Consider the following 21,536-nt stretch of genomic DNA (forward strand, 5'->3'; position numbering starts at 1 on the left):
ACCACGAAATCCATTGACAATCTCCGGTGCCTTGACACTGGGGAAGAATTGACGTGTATTTATTTCAACCGTTGTTTAGCCGATGACTCTCTCAAAGTTGTAAAAATTGCAGAACAAAGCCGGTGTTTCGTTAGCTCATAAGTTAAAGTAGCGTTAAATTAGTGAAAATGTTTCATACATTATACTTGGGTATGTTTTCATAATATCTTAATGCTGGGTGAAATCTAGTTCACGGTGAATAAGATTTTGATAACATGGTCGGTGTTTCTGATTTTACTGTTATTTCCAGGGGTATTGCTATGCGTTGCGGGGTCTCAGGCCTTGTACGACTCGTCCTCTGACGTGGTGGAACTAACGCCCAGTAATTTCGACCGTCTAGTCACAAATTCTGAAGAAGTATGGATTGTAGAGTTTTACGCCCCGTGGTGCGGACATTGTAAAAATCTCGTACCTGAATATAAAAAAGCTGCTAAAGCACTAAAGGTAAGTAAAAACATGGTTTATAATATATAATATAATTTTTTTGTGTAATAGCTGTATATCGGGTAAAGCTATCTATCTACGTAAGTACGTAAAGTGAGACCCCACACAGACCGACATAAAAGTCCTTTCTGTGCAGTTTTATTCCTTATATTTAGTATCAAATATATTATAAACCTCTTAGCTTGACTGGGTGTCTTACATAGTAGTATTCACAGCCTAATAATTTATATTGACATAACTATTTATTCTCAGGGCATCATAAAAGTGGGTGCAGTAGATGCTGACCAGCATAAGAGCTTATCAAGCAAATATGGAGTCACTGGTTTCCCCACAATCAAGATCTTCACCGGCTCCAAGCACACTCCGTACCAGGGGCAGAGGACTGCTGATGCCTTTGTCGATGCTGGCATAAAGGCAGCTAAGGAACGAGCATATGACAATTTGGGCAAGAAGTCAGGAGGCTCCGGAGATAAGGTACAGTCAATGATGAAATTGAGAATTTTATTAGGTAGGGCGGGTATTTCTAATGAAGCCCTTTTGCAAGTCATTGATATGTTGTGTTAGGTAAATCTAGAATTGACTATGTAAGTATTAATTTATGCAGTTTTAAAATGGTTCATGTATCACAAAAAAATTTAAATAAATTAAAACATTAAGAATGTTTTGATGCCAAGTTCCTAATATTTTTTCTCATCATTTCATATTTTTTAAGTAATAATTTGTTTACAACACAGCAGGCACACAGAACTTAGTTTTAAAATATTCTCAAAACTCAAAATGTTAGACATTTGTTTACTTCCTAATTTTTATATAATCCTCAATCACACTAGCGTCAACTCTATGGGCACAATATTCCATGGAAAAAGATACAGCGCACCATTGAAAAACTCAAGGAACAGAATGTAACACAACCTAAGAAACACAAACCTCAAGTACCAAAACCACTGTTACCATTCCGCAAACCTCAAGTACTGAAACCACTGTTATCATTTCGTGAACCCCCAGTTCGAAAATTGCAAAATAAATCTTTCAAGCAGCAAGCAAATGACAAGTTGAAACCTCGACTTCAAAAGCCCCTTTTACCATTCCATTCATCTCCAGTTAAGGAATTGCTTAGCCAAACTTCCACACAGCAAGCAGTTATTCATAATAAGCTTAACAGGGACAAGCTACATGAACAACTATTCCGTGCAAATGACCGAATACAAAATGTCACACAGAAACTACAACGACTATCAAATAAAAATATAGTTCATAAATCAAAATATCGTGTACCAGGTCCTGTTAAAAAGTTGAAGTTGGACAACCTACGCCTATTCACTAACAACTTCGATTCGGCCAATGAGTGGTCACCAAAACATATTTTAAGAAACAGTAATAAACAACTGAAGAATGCGCTTAAACATACGAAAACGGGAGGTTTACGGAAAAAAGTCGGGAACAGAAAACTAGCCAAGCAGACAAACAAAACTATTTCGAAAAAGAAAATTTTGCATAAACAAAAGATAATCTGGGTAAATTAGTTATACAGCTAAGCTACTGTTTGAACATAACATAAGGTCCGAGGAAGTGAAATATCTACTGATTATCCGCCATGCCAGGAATCCAATTGCAGCATAAAAATGAAAAGTGTCATTTTTATATTTTATTTAAGACACAACTTAGAAACATATTTTATACATTCTAAACTCAGGCCCCTAAACCTAGGTTTTCCTTTTTGGACTGTAATTTAATGAGCAGGGAAAGGTTGGAAATAAAATAAATATTTTTCTTAAGAATTTTATTACTCAGTTTCACAATATCCGAGACATACTTAAATAGGTATTTATAGGTAATCCTTCAGTTACGTCGCACTTTTGTGAAAAGTATGGGGAAATAGCAACTTCTTAATGTATTTAAATTAAATTAAAAATATAATTATATCAAGTAATTGGCATTACAAGAGAAGCAGTACAATGATCCCCACACTAAGCTCAATCTGTAACGTGGGAATCTCAGAGAAGTATTGAAATGGTGGTTCTTAGTTTAACAGAATATATTATTGTTAAAGCTATTAAATTTTGATGATTGGATACAAGCATTTTAGCTAATAATGGAGTTTTAGAGCTACATAATGATCGAGAACAATTTTAAACATAGATGACATTTATCTTATCTTCGTTTTTATAAATTAACCGGCAGATAACCGGCTATTATATTAATAGGGGCATTGTTGTCAGATTGTTTACGCAACGCTTACGTTTTTATTATACCATCATACCATGACATGAATCTTTTTGTTTCAATTGAAAGCAAAAAAGAAATTAATTATCAAAGATTTTTATGCAATCAACAGTTGTGCCGATATTGTTGCCAACTGATCAATTCCTTAGTAATCTTAACGGCCCCATATGTCAATGGTACAGGGTTCGCTTCGGTCCATTCAACTTTCAAAGTTTTAGCATTTAGTAAAAAATATATTTCAGACAAATGCATTTCAAGCTGACATGATTTCCGTTATAACTCATATGAAACGGGGCATTTGAAAGAAATAAAATACTATATTTATATAGTTGTTAGAAAATATATCGTCCACGAGAGATTCTTAGTTCAGTCAGTTTCAGTAGATGCAGTTTACAAACTATATTCTAGAATCTACTTTTACCTCAATAAAAGCTATATCCACGTATTGGCCCACATATTTTACTCGATATCGCCCACGATGTCTACTCGCCCACGGGCGCTCTCACTTTTAGACGGCCTATAGCTCAATAACACGTAAGCTGATACAATCCTTACATGGATTTGGCAAATAGCCAACTCAGCAATTTGAGAGCTTTTTATTTGTTATAGTGAAGCGTCATTACCATTGACAAATTGCCATAAAGAATGACTACTATGTCTAGTACTAGTAGCAATGATCGATTTTAGAACTCTGTTTCATATTTGAGAAAATTAATTCTGATCACCTTTTACCAAGAGTCAGATGCCATACTAATTCTATTTTTTAGATTAGGTCTAAAATAAAGTTGCAGTCATACAGTCAGCAGCAGAAGTAGCTATCTGGGTGTTTAAAATGACCTACGCATGATCTTATTTTTTTAACGATAAAGTTGCGTTCAGTACAATTTTAACTCCTTGACAAAATTGTAACTTCCGCTGCCAATTAACTTTTGCTGCACACTCTTAATATTAATGGGTACAACATTTTGAGGTATCTTTTCATTTATACCAGTGTTGGCCGAAACGTTCAAACGGCGGCGCGTTTTCCTCGCCCGAGGCGAGTCTACGGCTACTCTGGCCGTTTAGTGCGCGAGCAAATTGCCTCGCGCGCGCGTATGTTCGCGCTGTGTGGATCCGCCTATTGACCATTAACCATTACAAATTGAACCGTAAACTGTAACCGTCCGTCACGGTTGACGGTTCAATTTGTAATATTTAATGGTCAATTGCAATTAACATTCGGCCAACACTGTTTCATACAACCTCCTTCAATATTGTAACTTTCTACGGTGTATTCCCATTCGTCCCCGCCGGGAACGAATATGAAGGATTGCTTCCCATTTGTCCCCGGCGGGCATAAATATGAATGAATCCTTCCCATCTGTGACCGCCTAGGTTACGTCCTATTTATTTTATCGTACATAATGTCGATTTTGATCTTTGATTTCTGTTATCCGTGTGTTTCAGCGTCTGAAGCCTACCTAGTTAAAATACTAAATTAGTGATTAAATATACCAACTACATAACCCTATACTTCTTATGATGGAACCAGTAAACCTTTTTCACATTTATGTTAATTATTATTTAATGGTGATCCACGTCAAGTACTTACGTAAATTTTGTGATTTTAATTTTACGAATTGGAATTATAACTGTTCAATATAGCAAATATCAAAATCGACATTATGTATAATTATTATAGATAAAACGACTCCTGGGAATGAATTGTTGTCATTTGTGCCCGCCCACATGCTGGCGGGCACTAATGGTACACCCTTTCTACTAGGGTAGGGATATAATAATTGGGATAATGATTTTTATATATTTTTATTAGGCTATCGAATACTAGCGTATGGATTTATTGATGATAAAAAAATACATTGTCTCACTTTATAAGCATAATATGAATATTATGAGACGCAAAATTCTCATATTCTCTCTCACATTTTTTAGACGATCTAATAAAGTCGCAGATTGTTATTACAGTCTTATTTATTTCTCATGTCTGCTGACTATACCTCTGTACCTGTAAAAAAATACGCAACATTAAATGGAAAACAATTAATGAACATCTAGTATTTTCCATTTGTACAATTACATTTCATAAGACCTGAAAGACCTCAAATTATTTTTAATTCGCGATTTGATACTAGACGTGCAGCAGGTGTCGTCTCTAGACAGCCCTTAGAAAAACAGCATAGGTACTTATTACATATTTACAATACAGTTACCCCTGTAAAATAAAATAAAAAGTTCCATCGTCTTTCCTAGCAACATTTTTCATAGTTAAGTATTTTTACGCCGAAGCCGGGTAGAATTTTTACCTGCCATAAGTCGCCTCGTGCGAAACCTTTGCACCAGTGGAATCCAACTTTGCCTAGTCCTAGATCTAAACCAAATATCTTACGTCTCCCTCTAACTTTTATCTTTCGTTTCAGTCGGACGTGATCACGCTCACGGACAGCAACTTTAAGGAGCTGGTGCTGGACAGCGAAGATCTGTGGCTGGTGGAGTTCTTCGCGCCCTGGTGTGGCCACTGCAAGAACCTGGAACCACACTGGGCTAAGGCCGCCACGGAGCTCAAGGGCAAGGTAATTTGAATTTTTTATATTGTTGTTAAACATACATACCAGCACTTACAGATACACCTTACGTGCTAATAGTGTTGTTATTAATATGTAATTGTATTTTCATGTGATTATACACTGTAATATTATATTCTGTCAAATATTTAATTACATATTATATTATTATGTCAGTATGAAATTACATTAAATTGTCATCATTATGTATGTCACATTAATAACTAATTTTTATATTAACAAATATTACAGTACAAATAATCCAAACGAAATTTCGACCAATCATCATTATTTCTCAGTAAAAATTAAATTCACACTAATAAAATAAATCATACATCATAATATAAACTGACCATAATAACAAACGATTATTAACATTATGTCACATATTTTACAACAGAGCTAGGGGTTACAATACTTTCCAAGTAACAAGATGACGCACTTAAAAATTTAGTCTGACGAGAAGAAAATGTCAAGCTGCTTGTCTCTGTAATGAACCATAATAATAAATTAATACTCGTAATAGTGCAATGATAATCTTAGATAACAGCACAGGAAACGAACTTGGACACATCCAGTCTTCTGCCAAAAACCTGCGGCACGTTGAGTACTTGTTCTTGGTGTTCTGCTATGAAGAGTTCTTCATACTTGTTCTTCTAGAACCCTGTCTTCTACAGGGCTACGAAGAACACTGAGCTCACTATATTAAAAGAATAAGGGCATTTAATCTCTTGACACCCACCTCAGAGATTTTTGCAAAATAACTTGAGCAATTAATTAATAATAATATTATAGAATTAATTAATATTGGTATAAAATAAAACCAGAAGGACTTCATACTATCATACTAACACTTACGCTATAGCAATGCTTACCAAGGCATCTTGCTTATTCGGGGGCGTATTCACCCTAGGGCTAAGCGGGCCATGGCCCGGTGTGGCAGGCTGCAAAGGGCGGCAAAACAGAGTTTTTTCCTTAATTGAAATACACTATGATCACTTAATGAGGCGGCGAATCTAATTGGCCCTGGGCGCCAAATATTTTTAATACGCCTCTGTGCCTGTTGCTACAGTAGAAAGTGCCTCTAGCTTAGTAGATATTTGCAGAATTAAAACCAATCCACCTTAATCTATAATCTTTGCATGTCTGCACGCAGACTGAATACACTGGAACTTTGTTTTCAAAACTTGCTGTAACAAAAAAGGAAAGTTTAAAAAGTGTATGGAAATTTTAGGACACTATTTTTCTCCTATAAGGATGAAAAGGACTCGCGATCCCAACTAGAAATAACACAAAAGTGGCAAAAATGGTCACATAAAAAAGTGGCAAAATAAGGAAACGCCCTTCTAGAATAGTCAGCTACTGAACACGAACCCACACGTGCTCTCGTCGCTAAGTCCGTAGTCAAATGAAAATGAAACGGAATAGAATTCGATTCGGCCTTAATTTGCACTTCACACCGAATTGGTTTACTTATCGACTTTTCTGATCATTGGAAAACATTGTATTTTTGCCTATATTTTTCGCCAAATGATTTTTACTTCCATGTAGTAAAAATAAGTGCAGCCAATTCCATTATCTTCAATCGTAAATAGTGTCCATTGAAGGTTCTTAAAAATACTTCTAAAGTTTTTTTTTACAAGATTTTATTTAAAAGTCGGGTGACAATGCAATATTATAATAATAAATAAATAATAATTACCATACCATCCACCATCGGTACCATCGAGCTGATCTGATGATGGAGACTGGAGGTTGCCATAGAAACTCTGTTATAAAACAAAGCAACTTAATTGTGTTTGGGGTTTTTAGGATTGTCTCAATAAGTAAGTTGCATGTGGAAAGAAAAGTACTGTGAGCGATAAAAGCTTGTACCAAAAATGAATTTTTTGCCAGAAACTTATTTTATTCCAGACACTAAACACAGCTACAAAAAAAATGGTGCTTAGAATCGAAACACATTTTAGTATCTGAGAAATAATTCTCATTTCACCAAGTTTTTGATTAAATAATATTCAGATTTCGAAACCAAAATTATCAAACTATATTAGCAAGAATTATAAAATAAGCTGTGACTATAATGATTGGATTGCTTGAATGATTAGTTGCAAAGTCACACCCTTTAATCGGCTCGATTCGACACTGTTGATCAATATTGCTACTATCGGAACCAATTGGTTTATGTAATATACTATTGCACATATTTAGAATAAATTTGCACTTACACGCAGAATAAGGCTGATTTATAATAAATACAATAGTTATTTGTTTTACAAGGGGGCAAAATTATTGTTTAACAGCTCGTGCTAATATTGATACCCGAACAAGCGAAAGATTCCAAATTTGAACCACGAGCAGGGCTTCGAAAAGTGGAATCTCGACCGTTGCGAGGCTTTCAGGACACGAGGTTAACCGAAATTTTGCCACCGAGTGTAACACAAAAATGTTCACCATACCAGAAAATACTAACTGTAATAATCAAATGAACGTTATTAAATATTTATGATTCGAAATCATCATTTAAAAGTCAATTCTACCAGCCACAACATAAGGAAACAACTCAAAATTTGCATCAGATTACTTTTGTGGTGAGAAATAAATAATATTGTAGAGATTATGAGATTTGAAAAAAGTAATTCGGGTTGGGTTGGATCTATAAATAGTACGGTCGCCAAATCTCAAAAGCCCTCTAGAAACACGATTTAATTGACTCGGCTCGGCCTTACCCACAACCGGTATCAATGTGTTCGGACAGTTCTCCTGATCACCGTACATGCGGTAGTAAAGCGGAAAAATGGTGGAGGGGATAGTAATGACGTCACAAAGATGGCGGCCGGACCTATTCTTTTTGGCGGTGTATCTCGAAAACCACTTAACCGATTTTAATCATCGAGGTGTCAAATAATAGCTTATATTATGGAGATTATTTCCTTTTCTACAAACATTTACGTGAAACCTATAGGAAAAAAAATAATCACAAAAAACAGTTTTTTTATAAAATTATTATTTTTTATTTTGTAAAAATCTCCGTAAATATTAGCATTTCGCAAATTTTGTTTAATATAAAACATATTGCTTCATTATCAAGGAATATAATGAGCCTTAAAACATACAGATCGAGTAATAAACAATGAAGCTACACTCATTTATTTGCGCATGGGTAACGATAACTGGCTTTTACCGGTCGAAACTGTGGTGACTGTTACGATACGTATTGAATGGAATTTATAGAGTATCGGTTTTAATTACTGAAATTATAATTAAAATTATAAAAACCAGACACAATAATGTTACCTTACTTCGACGTTTAGTCTCTTTTTTCGTCTTAATCATAGGTAGGTACATATTTCTTTTTACTTAAAAATTTTATACAGGGTGAACTTTTAACCACCAGTCATACTCTGCGCAGCGACTTTATAGGTCATACTTAACAACTTTTACTATTAGTAGTCCCCAAGCCGCTCCGAGGCCAGATTTAATTGACTCAGCTCGGCCTTACCCACAACCGGTATCAATGTGTTCGGGCGTTTCTCCTGATCACCGTACATGCGGTAGTAAAGCGGAAAAATGGTGGGAGGGGATAGTAATGACGTCACAAAGATGGCGTCCGGACCTATTCTTTTTGGCGGTGTATCTCGAAAACCACTTAACCGATTGTATTCATCGAGGTGTCAACTAATAGCTTATATTATGGAGATTATTTCCTTTTTACAAACATTTACGTGAAACCTATAGGAAAATAATAATCACAAAAATCATTTTTTTTTAATCATTTGGTTGGTAGGTTTGTCTTATGTTTTAAAGCAGTAAAATCTTTCAAGTCGAAACACAGTATAAATATACATTTTGTTGTCTAATCTAAAAGTATGATGTTCATTGTTTAAGACTGATTAGTGATTACTGAATTAATAACATGCTATTTGTTATTTTTGTTTTATTTTTAAATCAGGTATTAATTTATTCACTATGTATCACTATACAGGCAAAATGTGTATCATAGTTGGTCTGTAAGTACTTACTACTTGTGTCGAATATAGGTATAAGATGAAATTTTAACCACCAGCCATACTCTGCGCAGTGACTTTACAGGTCATACTGAACAACTTTTATTATGGGACCAATGCCGAATCACGCAAGAAAATTTGGATCTGGAATGACACCCACTGGCTGTGCCCTACCACACAAAGCGAGATGATATTCACAATGCCCATACCTCTCTTTTGGACGTAGTTTAAGGACGTACCCGGGTCCATGACGCATGCTCGCCACACCGCTGCTTAAAATAAGCTGACGCACCGTAAATTGAACTGCGTAAAAATCGCAAAAAATATTACACGGAGATCTTATGGCAGACACCGTACCGGTGACGTAAAAGACGCAACTGTTTTGCGAACAAAAAAGATTCGCGTGAAGCACGTCACTGCGATTCCGTACCGTCACCGTTTTTTAAACAGCGGTGTGGGGAGCATGCGTCAAAAACGGTACGCAAACGACGCGTCACTGCGATTCCGTATCGTGACCGTTTTTTAAGCTGCGGTCTGGTTGCACCTTGTATTGTATTGTATTCGGGCGATTTTTCCGCAACTCGACGACTTGCGCCTATTTTGCGTGATATGTTGGGGGTGGGCTAGTCCTGCCAGCCCAGCTCCTCGAGGAATCCTATCAAACCTTTGATGTTGAGTAGGACCTCGGGGAGGTCTCTCGGAGATCCGAGATGTTTAGCCCTGTATGGAGTCACTCCGCTGCATTCCAGCACCACGTGAGAGGCTGTTTCTTCTGTCTCCATGCAACCTCGGCACAGGGGACTGTCTGTGACACCTGTTGTGAAAAGATGTTTGTTAAATAGTCCATGACCTGTTATGACACTGGTTACCATACTCAGTCGGACCTTCCCTAGTTGCAGGAGCGCCCTTGTGAGTTTTCCGTTGATGCCAGGCATGGCTTCTTTTGCCTGTCTGCATCCAGTCTGGTTCAGCCAGTGTTCTGTGTGTAGTTTCCCTGTACGTGCCAGCAGCATTGAGCGTACCTTGCTAAATGGTATCGGAAGAATCGGTTCCGGACCAATGGCCCCCGCATTCGATCCTTGCCTGGCAAGCTCGTCCGCAGCATCGTTACCTCGGGATCCACTGTGTCCCTTGATCCATTGTAGGGTGATCTTGTTATTATGACATACCTCCATTAGTCGTTCGTGGCATTCGTGTATAAGTTTGGATGTAACTATATGGCTATTTAGAGCCATTAAGACTGCTCTACTGTCGGAGAGTATGCGGATGGAGGATCCTACTACCTTCCTTGCAGTGATGGCAGCCGCCGCGTTTATGATGCCCATGCACTCAGCTTGGAATACCGAGTTATGGGCTCCTAGCGGAGTGGTGATCGACATGTTCAGGTCTTCTGAGAAGGTTCCAGAGCCCGATCCGCTGTCTGTTTTGGACCCATCAGTGAAGATTCTCAGCTCCCGGGGATTGAGTCCTTCATGATTGTCGTCCTCATATAACTGTATTTTGTACCTTTTATCGAAGATAGCTTGTTTGTGAATCCGGTCCGTGCCTGACCTAAGCACTGGAAATTCGTCATACACCTTTTCCAGGCATTTTGTGTGAAGAGCTCCTGTGATGTTAGACCATATCTTGAGGGTTCGCAACCTTACCGCTGAGAGACTGGCCTCTTGCTGTATGTGTAGGTGCAGCGGTGGAAGGTTTAGCATGACCTCCATGGCTGCAGTCGGGGTAGACCTCGTGCAGCCAGTGGTGGCCGCGCATGCGAGCCTTTGAAGTCTTTGTAGTTTGTCTCGTACGTTGCCTAGGTTTGTTCTTGGCCACCAAACCAGAGCACCGTAACAGAGTAAGGGGCGGATTATCGTCTTATAGAGCCAGAGGGTAATTTTCGGGTTGAGTCCCCACCTCTTACCAATCATCCTTCTGCACTGCCAGAAGACAACTCCCGCCTTGTCTATCCGTTTGTTGATGTGGTTGTTCCAATTGAGTTTATTGTCGAGAGTTATTCCTAAGTACTTAACTTCATCGGACAGCTGTAGCTCAGTTTGGAAAAGTGTTGGTCTGGTAAAGTTGGTCGCACCTTTATATGGGACAGTCAAAATTTTTTTCGCGATTTCGGAATTGGTCCCATAGTAAAAGTTGTTAAGTATGACCTATAAAGTCGCTGCGCAGAGTATGACTGGTGGTTAAAAGTTCACCCTGTATAAAATTTTTAAGTAAAAAGAAATATGTACCTACCTATGATTAAGACGAAAAAAGAGACTAAACGTCGAAGTAAGGTAACATTATTGTGTCTGGTTTTTATAATTTTAATTATAATTTCAGTAATTAAAACCGATACTCTATAAATTCCATTCAATACGTATCGTAACAGTCACCACAGTTTCGACCGGTAAAAGCCAGTTATCGTTACCCATGCGCAAATAAATGAGTGTAGCTTCATTGTTTATTACTCGATCTGTATGTTTTAAGGCTCATTATATTCCTTGATAATGAAGCAATATGTTTTATATTAAACAAAATTTGCGAAATGCTAATATTTACGGAGATTTTTACAAAATAAAAAATAATAATTTTATAAAAAAACTGTTTTTTGTGATTATTTTTTTTCCTATAGGTTTCACGTAAATGTTTGTAGAAAAGGAAATAATCTCCATAATATAAGCTATTATTTGACACCTCGATGATTAAAATCGGTTAAGTGGTTTTCGAGATACACCGCCAAAAAGAATAGGTCCGGCCGCCATCTTTGTGACGTCATTACTATCCCCTCCACCATTTTTCCGCTTTACTACCGCATGTACGGTGATCAGGAGAACTGTCCGAACACATTGATACCGGTTGTGGGTAAGGCCGAGCTGAGTCAATTAAATCTGGCCTCGGAGCGGCTTGGCGACCGTACTAAAAGTAATGTATGATATTATTTTGCTTCAAATTTACAATATTTATTTTACTTTGTTTAAATGTCAACAAAAAACACTTGTTTCAATGAGATTTCATACATGATTAATGACTTACCTGTAAATTAACATTATGTAAATACAACGCGCAAATTGCGCAATTGTCCTCGATGCTAAAGTATACACATTAAATGTGTGCTGAAAACGTAAACCAAACAAATAAGTAGAGTCAGACCAAATTCAAATTATGATGTTTACTTAACACTTGCACAGGCTGGGCTATCAAAATCGCTGCCAACTTAGCTTGGTCTGACTAATAATTAAAAAAAAAACATACTCAATTCAATTTATAATTTAATGTTTAAAGTGCATTCAAAAACGGTGTCGTTAACTGCTCTAAAGCAACTCGAATGCCAGCTCTCCTTGAGAAATGCAATTCGAAACATCCTTTGCACTCTTCGGTAAACAAGATTGGACGATAAATAGGTGGTGGAGTTAAATTACATAATACCATGTAATCTAATTGATCTCATTCCTTGAAATCTTTCATTACCAATGTAACTAACTGTAAAGTATGTTTTCATTCACTGAAACAGGTGTATTCCCATTTCTGGGCCTCGCATAGGTGGGAATAGCTGTATTCATAAGAATCATTTCCATCTGTTCCCACCTCATGAATGGCCGCGGTTACGTGGGGCGGGGAAAAATAGGAATACACTGTGAAACAATGGAAACAAATGTTTGATAATTGCGAACAGGGGATTATTCAGCCTTGGTATGTCTTATTCCGTGTATTTACATGAAATAAAGTAAATACCGTCAACCGGGGTGAATAGGGACAAAGCTTAAAACGAGATTTACCTGCCAATTACTTCTCAAACTCAAATTGAAAATAAATCTACGTTTATTTTCAATGATAGAAAGTGATGGAATATGTTGAGAAAATATTAATAAATAGTCGGGTAAATCTCATTTTCAAATCTCAAGTTTTGTCCTATTCACCGCAGCCGACTACCTAGCTTTACTGTATGTAATATGCATTCATCCAACTAACTAATTATTTACATTCCAGGTGAAACTCGGAGCCCTCGACGCCACCGTGCACCAGGCCATGGCGAGCCGCTACCAGGTGCAGGGCTACCCCACCATCAAGCTGTTCCCATCCGGCAGGAAGACCAGCGACTCCGTGGAGGACTACAACGGAGGCCGCACCAGCAGCGACATCGTCACCTGGGCTCTTGACAAGTTAGCTGAGAATGTGCCCGCTCCTGAAGTATTACAGGTATGTTTAAGTCAGGGTTCAGCTTACCAAGATGTTCTTGGCAAGAAGAGTGTGTCCGTGGTACAAAAGAGACCGCAACAACAGTGATATCGTCACCTGGGTTCTTGAGAAGTTGGCTGAGCTCAGTAAGGAGGCACTTACTGAGCTCCTGAAGTCCTTCAGGTATTTAGCTTACTATCAAGATAGTTCCGGTCAAGAAGGCTAGTGCCTTCGTTGAGGAGTACAACGGCATTACCAGCAGTGACATAGTCACCAGGATCAGCAGGGGCTCTTGAGAAACTTGCCGAAAATGTCCCCGCTTCTGAAGTGCTTCAGGTATTAACAAAATGTTTGGTTTAGCTTATCATTATGTTCCTGATTACAAAAGACCTTTAATAGTCATTTGTGTCCCAAGGGAGGAAAAGTAGGAAATTGCGTGCCGCGTGTAAAATTCTTACCCGAGCCGAAGGCGATGGTGGCATACACGCGGGATGGAATGTCCTACGTTTCCTCCCGTGGTGCGCATACTATTTTTCCGTTCGACGGAGGCGGAAAGCGGCACCTTCGTTTAGCGCAGCGGGAGCAAAGTTGACGCTTTCCGCCCGGAGAGCAGAAAACAAAATTACTTACAGTAACAATGAGTTTTTACATTATTGTTTTTACAAGACCTGCCTTTTGCCTGATTTACAATATTATAACTCATAACATTTAAATCACATTTTATTTGAGATTTTGATTGTGTTCCCTACCTCTATAGTGAGATATCTGAGCTTGGCGACACTGTTGATTGTATGGGTACAATCGTTAGATCGACATACTTGTATGGCGTGAAAAAAAATGGCAAATGTTTTAAAATGTTTACTGCACACGTCAATATTACGACTGAAGTGTGAAATTGTTAGGAGAGCGATTTATTAAGCTTGTGAAACGTCGTAAAACTTATCAAGGCCATGTGTACAGCTGGCATGTGTATCACAATGTGATTTGAACTCTGGTTTAAGTTGAGGAAATTGAAAATAATGTAATGTAAACAAACCAATTTATCTTCATTTCTTCGTAATCTCGCACGTTTTCGTGGATAACCAGGATTTGTCCAACAGTTCATATGGTTTAGGAACTATTATTTATAGCTGACAGCTGGACACTTTTGCAACAGTTCTGGCTACGGAGATTTCATTCCTTACCTCCACCTTACATACTGGTATGGGCAAGGTACGGATAAAGGGGTCTCCAATCTATGGCCCGCGGAGAGCCCTTGGTCGCGAGATCGTTGATTATAAAATAAAAAAATAAATAAAATAAAATTTATTCAGTAACTTAACTTAAAGTTGATTGACCTTTGTCATTGGTGTTGCTTTGACCCACGATAGGTATACCATTGTCACCATAAGATACAAACAGGGGGAACGTGAGGTTATTGGAATCTATTTAACAACGTTAGATTTTTTTTAATACTACGTCGGTGGCAAACAAGCATACGACCCGCCTGATGGTAAGCAGTTTCTGTAGCCTATGTACGCCTGCAACTCCAGAGGAGTTGCGTGCGCGTTGCCGACCCTAAACCCCCCTCGTTGAGCTCTGGCAACCTTTCTCACCGGCAGGAACACAACACTATGACTAGGGTCTAGTGGTATTTGGCTGCGGTTTTCTGTAAGGTTTCTGTAAACTTCCCCAATTGGGCTCTGCTCTAGATCTGGAATAACATCCGCTGTGCTGTGCCCTGCCACACAAAGCGAGATGACATTCACAATGCCCATACCTCTCTTTTGGACGTAGTTTAAGGACATACCCGGGTCCAGATATTATTAGAATTCTTATCTCCATAAAATGTTTACTGGCATGTGTAACTCCAATCATTCACCATTCGTTCCATTTGTCTCGTCAATACGATTAGTTACGAACCTGAAGTCATATAATGAATCCACCTCCTTTTAGTGAGTTATTATAAAATAATGAAAGCACAATGTTTGATTTTGTGTTTCAAGTGTATTTCCGTAAATTTGATAATGACCGCTGTGAAATAATTTTATCTGTAGATACAGGGGACAACCCTATTGCAAGGCATATAAATGATAGATGTATATAGATTCAATTGAATTCATGCAGGAATTTAATAAACAGCAGCGACATCGTCACCTGGGCTCTTGAGAAGTTAGCTAAGAATAAGTTAGTTGTGAAATAATAGTTAGAAACTGACAGCTTTGCCTATTAAGCAAAATTGTTGCTAACGAAAAAAAGAGCTCTAGAGGGCACATCTGACTCTCTTTAACCTCAGTCAGAGATTTAAAAAAAAAAATCGATTCGGGAGTTGAATTAATTTCTTCGTCGCTGGAATCGCACGATAAATCCATTTTTATTCAGAACTGAACAATTTTCTTGTTTTATCCGTTATTCCCGCCTTTTCTATGATTTTGTTTCCAATTAAAAAGTTTCAGTGAAATGGGCTCTACTCTATAGACAACAAACAAAACACATGCAACAAATCGCAAATGATTTTTGATACAATCCCGATAAATTGGGTACGGATTCAGTCTTTAAAACCCATTATTCAATCATTTCATTCATTCGATTGCTAGATTGTCTATGGTTTCAGACATTTTAATACCTATTTATTTTTAAGAGACAGAAAGAGATAGCAATAGGTGTCTGTACCACCATGAATGAGTGGAATAGTAGAATGATTTGAATAGCTTTTTTCAAGAGCCAGTAAGAGATAGCAATAGGTGTCTGTACCGCCTTAAATGAATGGAGGCACAGACACTGGGTCTTTTTTTTTATATAGCATAAGCTTGCTCATCATAACTTTAAAAAAAAAATACTATTTTCCACCCGGCTGATGAAAAGTATTTTTTACATATCAAATATTGTAAAAGATGTGCAGATATTTGGTGAAACGGGCCCTATAGCAGTAATACTCCCTCATATTCTTGGCCCTATATTTATGTAGGACTCAAGTGTAACAAGCACTTGATAATGAATGTCCCACGTTTCCAGATCGTGTCGCCGGAGACGATGAAGGCGTGCTCGGAGAAGCCGCTGTGCGTGGTGTCGGTGTTGCCGCACGTCCTCGACTGCGGCGCGGCCTGCCGCCAAGACTACCTCGCCATCCTCAAGAAACTCGGCGACAAATATAAGAGCAAGATGTGGGGGTGAGTTCAACTATTTTTACCACTTTGTGACTGTGACGGAAAAAATCTGTGTCGAAACTTCCCTAAATTTTCGAGTGCAGAGCTAAGTCGCCGTGTTGCGAAAGTTTAGGGAGACGTGGTAGAGAAAGTCAATTAATTTCATCAGGACTCCAAAATATGGCGGGTCGGATCTGCAAGTCGGTCAATACGGTCCGCGAAAAGGATTCAATAGTCTTTTAATTGAAGAGTGAAACGTCACTTAAAAATATTAACACCTTTGTTGTAACATTTTGAGTCAAACATCGAAAAACCTTTTTTTTAACACATTCACTGCCAGACAAAAAACGGCGCACTACCCCAGAAACCGGTGGTCTATAGCTGCGTAAAAAACAACCCGCCCAGCGGGTTGTCCGGCATCTGAACAAAGTTCACGAGCGCCCACCAGGTGGGTTCCCGGCAGTGAATGTGTTAAGTGTAGGACAGCCCTTCTTTAGTACAAAAACCAATAAATTATGTATCAATTCATGCAGTATCCACCCACTGCTGAATATAGTCCTCTTTTTTACTACTCGAATTTTTTTTTCTTTCTCATTGAATGGAATATCTTGTGTTCCAGCTGGGTGTGGTCGGAGGCGGGTGCACAGACCGCTCTAGAGGAAGCGCTGGAGCTGGGCGGCTTCGGCTACCCCGCCATGGCCGTCGTCAACGCCAAGAAGCTCAAGTTCTCCACCCTGAGGGGCTCCTTCTCCGAGACCGGCATCAACGAGTTCCTCAGGTACTAACTATTATCACTAATATTTTGTGAGTACCACCTCGTGCTCAGATGCTCCCCCGGACTGTTTTAGTATGGGAATGCGATTGAACCGCTTATTTCTATTACGTCCGCGTTTTGTACACGTACAGTATGGTTACTTTTACTTATGTAAATTAAAAATATCCACTAAATTTTAGTTCTATGCATGAAGATAAAATGGTATATAAATAATAAATAAATAAATATTATAGGACATTATTACACAAATTGACTAAGTCCCACAGTAAGCTCAATAAGGCTTGTGTTGTAGGTACCTAGACAATGATATATATAATATATTATAATTATAAATACTTAAATACATAGAAAAACCCATGACTCAGAAACAAATATCTGTGTTCATCGCACAAATATATGCACTTACCAGGATTTGAACCTGGGACCATCAGCTTCATAGGCAGGGTCACTACCCACTAGGCCAGACCAGTCGTCAAATTGTAACATTATAGTTCGTGTCATCCACGATGACGCGCAGTTTTGTCAAATATAACCTTTAATCACATTATCTTACGAGTCAAGACATGCGTCGTCGTGAATCGATCTATAGAATTTGGTTTTGCACCTCACGCTATATGTAAGCGCTTCATAGTGTAGTGTTTGCGAGTCTGTGGTGAGCATGGTGATTTTCCTGATGATCACTATTTCGTTTCGAAGCTAAGCAGTTACGCATTTCCATTATCACCATTATCCACGACGCTATCGTATCGTTGCAAAATTCTTGTAATATTAATACTACCTAAATCTCCGGCCGAGACATGGTTGTAGGCAACCGAAAATGCCTTATGATCCACACACATTGTCTGAATTACAGTCTGACTTTTGATATAGATGAAAACACTGCAATTAAATAGCTGGGTTCATATACATTATCTGTGTATACTATGTTATGCATGATTAAGATTTTCTCCAATTCAAACCTCAACTTATAATATGGAAGGCTCAAATTGTACTATACTTGGTGCCAATAAACGGCTGTCTAAATCCGTCAGCGGAGTTCGACTTGCGTCGCCCCGGGCCATGGCCCCTTTTGGCCCTAGGGTCAACGCGTACAACCCCCTATATCCACTAAACATTGTACATGTGCCATTCCAGAGACCTGTCGTTCGGGCGCGGCCAGACTGCGCCCGTGCGAGGCGCCGAGATGCCCGGCATCGTGTCGGGCGAGCCGTGGGACGGCAAGGACGGCGAGCTGCCGCCGGAGGAGGACATCGACCTCTCCGACGTTGATCTCGAGAAGGACGAGCTATAGACGAAGCCAGTGCGAGGACTGTCAGTGCGTTCATTTGGGAAATTAGTTTCTAACCTTAAAATTATTTTAAAAAGAAGTGTTCTTTTTTATGAAAACTGAATATGGCTATTTTGAGGTTAGAACTTACAACGGGAGATGAATGTGCATTACATGTTGTGTTGTGTCACTCATTTCATAAGGTCCTTAATTATGGATTTAAGAAAAAAGTTGTAACTTTGCTAGGGAAATTTAAAATGAACTAAAACCAATAGTTGCAAACAAGACTCAAAACTTTTTAGTAAATAAGTTCTAAAGCAAATAGCTCACATAATGAACTACTTTTGTAAAAATAATCTCTCGATCTTTTATAATAGCAAACTTACTTAGAAGTATCTAACTAAAATGACACCTTTACTAAAAAGCTGTTTTTGAATACAGAATTGACGCTAATTATCTTTTATGCAATTGAACCTATTTCTACTATTCTGTTTTCCATATATTTTAATAACTGTTATAAAACCATTTAAGTTCTTGATCTAAAATTTCCTTATAAAATGTCCATGCAAGGTTAAACCGAAAGATAGTAGGGTACAGATCTGAGTGCCATCAGCCATCTTTTAAGATATGTCATTAGAAATAGAGGTGACAGCAAGGTGTTAACTATTGGGCCATGTTGAGCACTGGAATGTTTTCCTTACTTATTATACAGGTATATCTACATCACACCAGACTCATAACTTGTTAATCTTATCGTGCATTTATTGGGAGATGACGCGTGAATGTGATGTGTGTTACATAATTTAATTTTTAGGAACGTACCTGTTATCTCTTATTTCAATTTTCAGTAATGACTCGTGTTCTAAATAATTTATCTAAGTGCAAGTTATTTCCGTTACTGATTGTAAATCACTTGTCTCTAGGAAAATTGTTTTGTAAAATTTGTAATAATATTCTTCCATAAATGTAACAAAATTATAATAGTTAGCATAACAGTACAGTAAAATATAGATAATTTTATGAAATACGAAATCAATTCTTTCCTAATAAATTTACAATTATACATGTTGCTGTTTGATTTCATGAAAACATACAATTACCTTTAAAAAAAACTGAATAAATAAATGCATCATTAAAACGTGAGTAATGTAGGACAAACATACAGCATGTTTTTCATAAATATTGTTTTTTCCTTATTTTTTGAAGTCAACATGCTGACTTATCTATCCCATACTACTTGTATGTTTACTGGGAAAATATTGTGATTGTAATATAAAAGGTAAAGTAGCGTTACTAGCGATGTCCGCCAAAAACAATGGCCCATTACCATAATCATTAAGCTGAGGCCGTCAACCGTGCAAGGCCACTGGCGCAAGCGCCACAATAGACTTGTAAGTTTTCTAGAGGTCAATGGTTACAGGAAACTTGCGATTCTGGTTTCTTGATTGTTTTCGTTAATTATTGTTTAGTTGTTCCTATTGCTTGAATGAAGGTAGGTTTCACATATTGTGAGAAAAATGCCCTACCCTCTCTCATGCGTCAAAAATAGTCATGAAATGTTATCTACCTAACTAGTAAGTTCAAGATAATAAAAATGCAAACATGATAAAAACGCAGCTGTGGTGTAAAGTATAATTTATTTGAGCACTTCACTAAAGATAAGACATCTTAACCTAGAATATACAACAAAAGTTGAAGATACAGTCTTTTATAGTTTGTTTGCAGATAATTACTTCTAAACTAACCATCAAGATAATACTGAACCAATTAGGACACGGCAAAGTGCGACATGTATAATAGATAACTGTCGAAAATCACAAGATTTTGGTTTGGTGTATTCCTATTTGTGTAAGGGATGTAAATGATATTGCCACATCGCCACCATACCATACATGAGGAGTGGACACATGGGAATACACCAATTTTTCTCTATTCATAAAGTAAAATCTAAATTTTATAAATAGCTTTTGATGATAAACTTTGGGATGCCAATTTTGGATAGCATATATAATAAAGTTAATGAGTAGAATGTATTTATGCTATTTAAAATATCTTAGTGGAATATATTTATGGCACCTATGTAAAAATGGCATATATTGCCTTACAAAATATGGTTTTCAACTAACTATACTAAGTTATACATTGAGGATGAACACAATTTATTTGATGACTTAAATGCTACTTGGGAAATCTTGAGGAAGTCAATGGGTTATTCTTATAATAATTATAACTAAATTGCAAGACACATTATGAATCACTTTTAGCGCCTACCAGTCTGTTCCTATCCTAATGAGTTTTAAAAACATGAAAGATACAATTAATGTATCTCCACCTTTACAAGGTAGATTATTTTTCAAAAGTACAATAATACAATCTTCTGGTAGGTTTGTTCTTGGTAAACATTTGAATGGGTTCATTAGCTCAAGTGAATTAATGCTGATGATGATATGAATTGATATTCCATTATGCAGTATCTAAGTGAATCATGTCATAATTTCTCTCTTTTTTGCACAAAATAGGGTAGCACATAGAAAAGTAATAGAAGCCCATTCCTCCGAGTATCACACCTAAAATAATTACCACGATGCCCCAGGCAGATACGCCGAGGCCACGGCGCGCGGCTTGTCCAGGGACACCGGTAGACGTGCCCTGCGAGAACATGGGGTTCTTTGCCGGTTTACCTCCATCATATTTTCCGGAGCCGCCGTAAGTGCTATATGCCTCGCATGACAATAATACGTTCAATGCTGAAAAAAACATAAGTCACATTAACAATGTATACTAAACCAAAAACACAAATTTTAGTGTGCAGATATTCATAGATGAATGGTCCATTAACTTACTGAGTAGAAGTAGGGTGAGACGAAGGAACAAACTCATTATTACGATACGGGCTTCAATTTCCTGCAGAGTCCCGGTAGAAATAACACAAGATAAATACAA

At 37.8% G+C, this 21,536-nt stretch overlaps 1 protein-coding gene across 1 annotated transcript; it reads left to right on the top strand.

The window, feature by feature from the left end:
- Nucleotides 1-24: 24 nt before the first annotated feature.
- On the top strand, nt 25-19,658 carry LOC133518745 (protein disulfide-isomerase A6 homolog). Its single transcript, XM_061852428.1, has 8 exons — nt 25-189; nt 290-483; nt 736-957; nt 5,124-5,276; nt 13,238-13,447; nt 16,421-16,575; nt 17,171-17,329; nt 18,461-19,658. The coding sequence occupies exons 1-8, from the start codon at nt 168-170 to the stop codon at nt 18,615-18,617; spliced, it is 1,272 nt and encodes a 423-aa protein (XP_061708412.1). The 5' UTR covers nt 25-167; the 3' UTR covers nt 18,618-19,658.
- Nucleotides 19,659-21,536: the final 1,878 nt, after the last annotated feature.

This window comes from Cydia pomonella, chromosome 6 (assembly GCF_033807575.1).
Source record: "Cydia pomonella isolate Wapato2018A chromosome 6, ilCydPomo1, whole genome shotgun sequence".
Classification (NCBI taxonomy): Eukaryota; Metazoa; Arthropoda; class Insecta; order Lepidoptera; family Tortricidae; genus Cydia; species Cydia pomonella.